The following is a 4,742-nucleotide window of genomic DNA, read 5'->3' as shown; positions in this document are numbered from 1 at the left end:
AAGTGATGAGGAGCCTCCAGAACTGGATAAAAGCTTTGGGGTGTCATGCAGTGGTTAAGACCGGTACTGCATACCAAGTAAGCTGTTGCTTTGTAAATAAATTCAACTGACTAACAAATGTCTGAATGTGAGTGTGCATGTTTTGACAGTGGTAGTAAGGGGAAGGGAGCTACAGAGAGAGCATAGAAGCTATGTGTATTTTATACCAGAAAATTTTTACACTGCCTCCTGACAAACTTCCTTACAGTCAGAATTTTTCAATCATCTCCTCTATCAATATCTTTAATTATGTTACATGTACACAATAAAAGCTTGTTTCTGGTTTCTAGAAGGAAGAAATATAAGGAAAGGCCACACTGTTAGTAGCTATCAGGTGCTTCTCAGATGACACCTGGTGGACAAAAGCTAGAGAGATGAAATGCAAGACTTCTTCCCTCCAATCAACCTGATAGCAGCTTGCTCTTACAACACAGAACTGAATCTTCCCTGGCCACATTCTTCTGCGTTACCGCACCTACCGCTGTTTTACTCATCAGATGCCTGTGCTACTCTGCTTATCTTCTCCTGGAGTGCATTATCAGAGCACCTCCAGGTAAGCACATATCATCTATGTCATACCTTTTTTTGCACCTGTTTACATTTTTTTCATAGTGTGGCTGATGCCTTGAGTAGGTTTATTCTGACCTGTCAGAAGTTGTGCTACTACACTATACTGCAATGGAGACCTTGTTTTTAGGAAGAAAAATACAACAAACGCTCATCTTAGCAGCAACGAGATGYTTTTATAGTCCAAGGCTACCTAGACAATTTTATGAATGCTTTCACTTGTGGAYAGTTGTTCCCATAGAGCTAAAAACTTTGGTTCCCCCTGGTTATTATTGTTCTCTTTCTCTTTTAAATTACTTCTAGTTTGCTTCTCTAATACTGGCTCTCTTTTCTGCTTGCTGCTTTACAACTAACTGCCCTAAGGGATTCTTGTCTAGGACCCAGAGATGACGCACCAACAAAAAGACACACTCTGAATTCACTTGAAGAGAAACATCTGCTCATGGAAGTCTCTTTTCAGAGGATCCACATCCAGTGGGAGGATGCTGATGCTGTCTGGTAAAAAAGGTAGTTTACTTAGGGCTCTTATGGATATAATGTTACTGTGCAATCCTTTTTCTTTATTCACTTTCAGGATTTCAGGAAAATGGGTGGTATGGATGAAAAAATACTGTTCTGTGCATCCATGACAGAAACTCTAGACTAGACAGACTAACCAAACAGGCTCATAATGTCATGTGTCTTGTTCTAGGCTGAACATAACRCATTGCCCGCTGATAGGAAGCTATGGTTTTCAGTACTGTTTAACTGCTGTGTGTTTACTAGAAAGATTGTCCACCTTTGAAGTCATTTGATATTCTATTCCTTTTTTTCCTAGATTTTTACCTCATTACCTGTCCCACCTGACCAGTTACTGATTTTTCTTAACATCCCTTGACCAAATCTTGCTATCTGGTTGAACTGTGCACAGCCAAAATTTGGAGGAGACAGAGAGAGTGCACAGCTTGTTTTGGATTCTTTGAACCCTGCAGTTGCTGTGCCCAGAGCTTATGCCTCTAGTATGTTTAAGGCCAGCTGAAATTTAAGTGCTGAGCACATGCAGTTTTTCCAGATTTAAACAGGAGAAACRAAGACTTAACTACTGTTGAAATAACAGGCATCTCAATAGACATCTCACGCTAGCAGCAACAGGAGCACCCTAYGTCAGAACATTTTGGCCTAAATATCTTCCACCAGGCAAACCCTTTTCTTCACCTCAGGTCCTGTGATCCACTCAGAGTTAAGAAAAAAAGTGAAATTGTACCATTCCTTCCATGTATTATTCCTGCTAAATGAAACAAAGGGCAGTAAATGAAATTAGTTTTCRCCTTCTCAGAAAATACAGCTTTATATTTATGCCACTGAAAGCAAAATCTTAAAATGTTTGCTCAGGCAAAACTGTCATAAAACTCAGGGACTTGCTAAAGCGCTTTYATCCCCAAACTGAGACGAGAAATAAGGAATGAGGAAGACGGCAGGATTTAGCTCCATGTAATTAGCTAAGCTAGCTAGTTTCCTCTGGATCTAGATTATCAGTTTACAAACAGCACAGGGAGGGCACCAAGCATTGTGAGATGTTCTGGCTTAGATGAGTCCTGTGGCATAGTGGAATGAAGTGCGGTCCCAGCTCAGTCGAAAGCCAGGGTTCACCTTTACGCCAGCTTTGCAGCTTGATGCCTGACCCCTCCAGTGCTCAGAGCCAGAGCTTGCCAAGCTCAGACACCTGAAATCCCTCTAAACATGATTTCTAGGGCATCTCCATCAAAGTCTTCTGGATTCTGAGGAACTCATGAATAATATACGTGGCAAACAATAATGTAAGAATCACCACTCAGAAATTGATGAACTACTGAACAAACAGTATCTGAATTAGCTTACGAGTGGAGCCATCTTGACAAAACTGCTTGCTGAAAACTAATGCTTAATACAGCACAGTCCCTGAGCAATTTGCTTGACTGTTTGCTTATCATAGTGACAGAAACTTTGAAAGGATTGATAGTCACCAAAGAAAAGCAAATAGAAAAAAGTTCTAGAGGACACACTTCTCTTACATCTGAGTATTGCAGGACAAAGATAAAGAAGATTAGGAAACATTGCTGTGGAAAGAATACTTTTTCAAGCCATTGCAGGTAGCAATCTGTGAGAACAATTCTYCTTAATTTATGCTGATGACTATTTTCAGGTTTTGAAATGTTCTCCTTTGCTTGTTAATTTCTATTCAACAAATACAAAGAAATCAAATGTAAGCGCAGTCATAAAAAATAAAAAGCAAAAATATAACAGGAAAGTGCTCTTAAAAACATCAATTAGGCAATAAAATGTCTTCAGCATAGGCCATTTGGTTAGCATCTGCGAATGTTTTTGTGTTTTGCAGCTGGGAAAACACCAGTTCATGAAATCTCTTTAGCTAGCAAAGCCACTAAATGAACAGATTATTTCTATTCTGCAGAAATGTTAATTGGCAACTCACTAAAAGTTTGATTGGTATATGTGAGTGAAAAACAAGATCTTGAGAGTTCCAAAAATGTACTGAAAAATGTGAAACTCTTTATTCTTCTGTCAGGATAATAAGGACATGCTTTGGTCTTCCTGAAGGAAGTAATCAGCACAAAAGCTCAAATCCAGACATAAACAGAACCTTAGCCAACAGCAAACATGCCCTATGAGGTGAGAGAGAGAGGAGGAAAAAAGGTTTAGTCATATACCCAAGATGRCCAATCAGCCATAGTCAAATTACAACAGTATGTGGTTCCTCCCAGTTAAAACCAGCCACTTAGGGAAAAGTGGCACTAGCACTGCCCTACAACAATCATCACTTGCTGCTATACATTTCATGGTTCTTCATATATAAGGTTTCCAAATAACCTATAGCTCAAGCCTGCTCTGTCCACTGAATGTTCAGTAAGTTGCTATGATGGGGCACCAGTACGTGGTTTGTGATGCTCTATCAGTGGCTTTGGGTCTTCTTTTGCTTTGGGCAAACTCAGAGGGAGTTAAATAGCATCCCTCAGAGTAAATGTCTCCAAGACTTTCAACAGTATGGGCACCCTAACATACATCCAAGAACACAAGGTGGTTAAATGTCTAACAGTCACCATCTGCTTTAGACAACACAGTGAGGATCCTCTACATATAAACCCCACTTTCTTTCCTTTGAAATCCCAGGATTTCAGGACCCTGTTCCAGGACTCTTTTCCCACCGTAGATTCCTAGAATCTTCCTGGAAAGATGTTGAGCTAAGAAGGTGTCCTACCACCAAAGATCTCTTAAAATGTTTCAGTGGAGTGCTGTTCCCTAAGTGCTGCTGAACCAGTTAATCCTCCGTAATGTTAGGTTGCCTTCCACAAAGTGCTAGAAACATTGGCCGCACCTGCACAGAGAAGACAACTCATTCTGGAGCTGTGCAGAGCAGATGGCTTCTGAACCTGATGTTATTTGAGTTAATTGGGGGTCATTGATTTCATTGGGTCCAGGCTATAAATTAATGACTGTCATGGAGCTGGAGATGGGGATGTAATGGTTTGATGTTTCTGACTGTAAATGAGACCTCTGAGAGGAAGCTTAATAAGCCTGTGTTTCACCTGGCCACCGGGACCGTGGCACCGAAAGCAGACTGCCTGGAGCAGCTCCTGGGGCCCCCGCTAGGGTTAGAGGTGGGAAGGGCACAGCTCCGCAGAGAGGGGTACAGCGCGCTGGCGGCGGGAGGTGGCAGTTATTCTGGGGAAGCACGTCCCTGGGAGCAACCACGGCCGAGCGCGAGCCGCGGGGCGGCCYGCGCGGGGACCCGCTCCCCGCCGCCGCCCTGCCCGGCCTGGCACCCCACGGCGGTGCGTCCGYGGGCCGAAGTCTCTCTCGGGAGAAGTCGGTTGGTAGCGAGCAGCGGTGGCRGAGGGCGGCTGCGCCACGAAGCGCCGCTCTCCCAAGGGCCGATCCCTTGCTGTTCCCTTAGGAGCAATATGCCCAGATAGAATAGCGCAGACAGAGCTGAACTGACACAAATAACAGCGCAGGGAATCCTTAGGGCCACGAGAGCGATCCAGAAAAGCCCGACAGCACCAAAGAGAAAGAAAGGAAGACGGAAAAGAAAACGAGCGGTCCCGCCCGGCGGCGCTCAGCGCCAGGGCGGGCGGCGAGCGCCGCGCTGCCGCGGCGGGGCG

At 43.8% G+C, this 4,742-nt stretch overlaps 1 protein-coding gene across 1 annotated transcript in view; it reads left to right on the top strand.

Annotated features, from left to right (window-relative positions):
* Positions 1 to 3,240: 3,240 nt before the first annotated feature.
* Positions 3,241 to 4,742, top strand: part of CCDC112 (coiled-coil domain containing 112) — an 11,570-nt gene continuing 10,068 nt past the window's right edge. Inside the window, exon 1 of the mRNA XM_085305327.1 lies at positions 3,241 to 3,252. Coding sequence (XP_085161453.1) covers positions 3,241 to 3,252 — 12 coding nt within the window. The remainder of the gene's footprint in view (positions 3,253 to 4,742) is intronic.

This window comes from Rhea americana, unplaced genomic scaffold (assembly GCF_003343005.1).
Source record: "Rhea americana isolate MKP2758 unplaced genomic scaffold, rheAme1 scaffold_22, whole genome shotgun sequence".
Lineage (NCBI taxonomy): Eukaryota > Metazoa > Chordata > Aves > Rheiformes > Rheidae > Rhea > Rhea americana.
The sequence above is the reverse complement of the archived record's forward strand: the minus strand, read 5'-3'. Positions and strand labels throughout refer to the sequence as shown.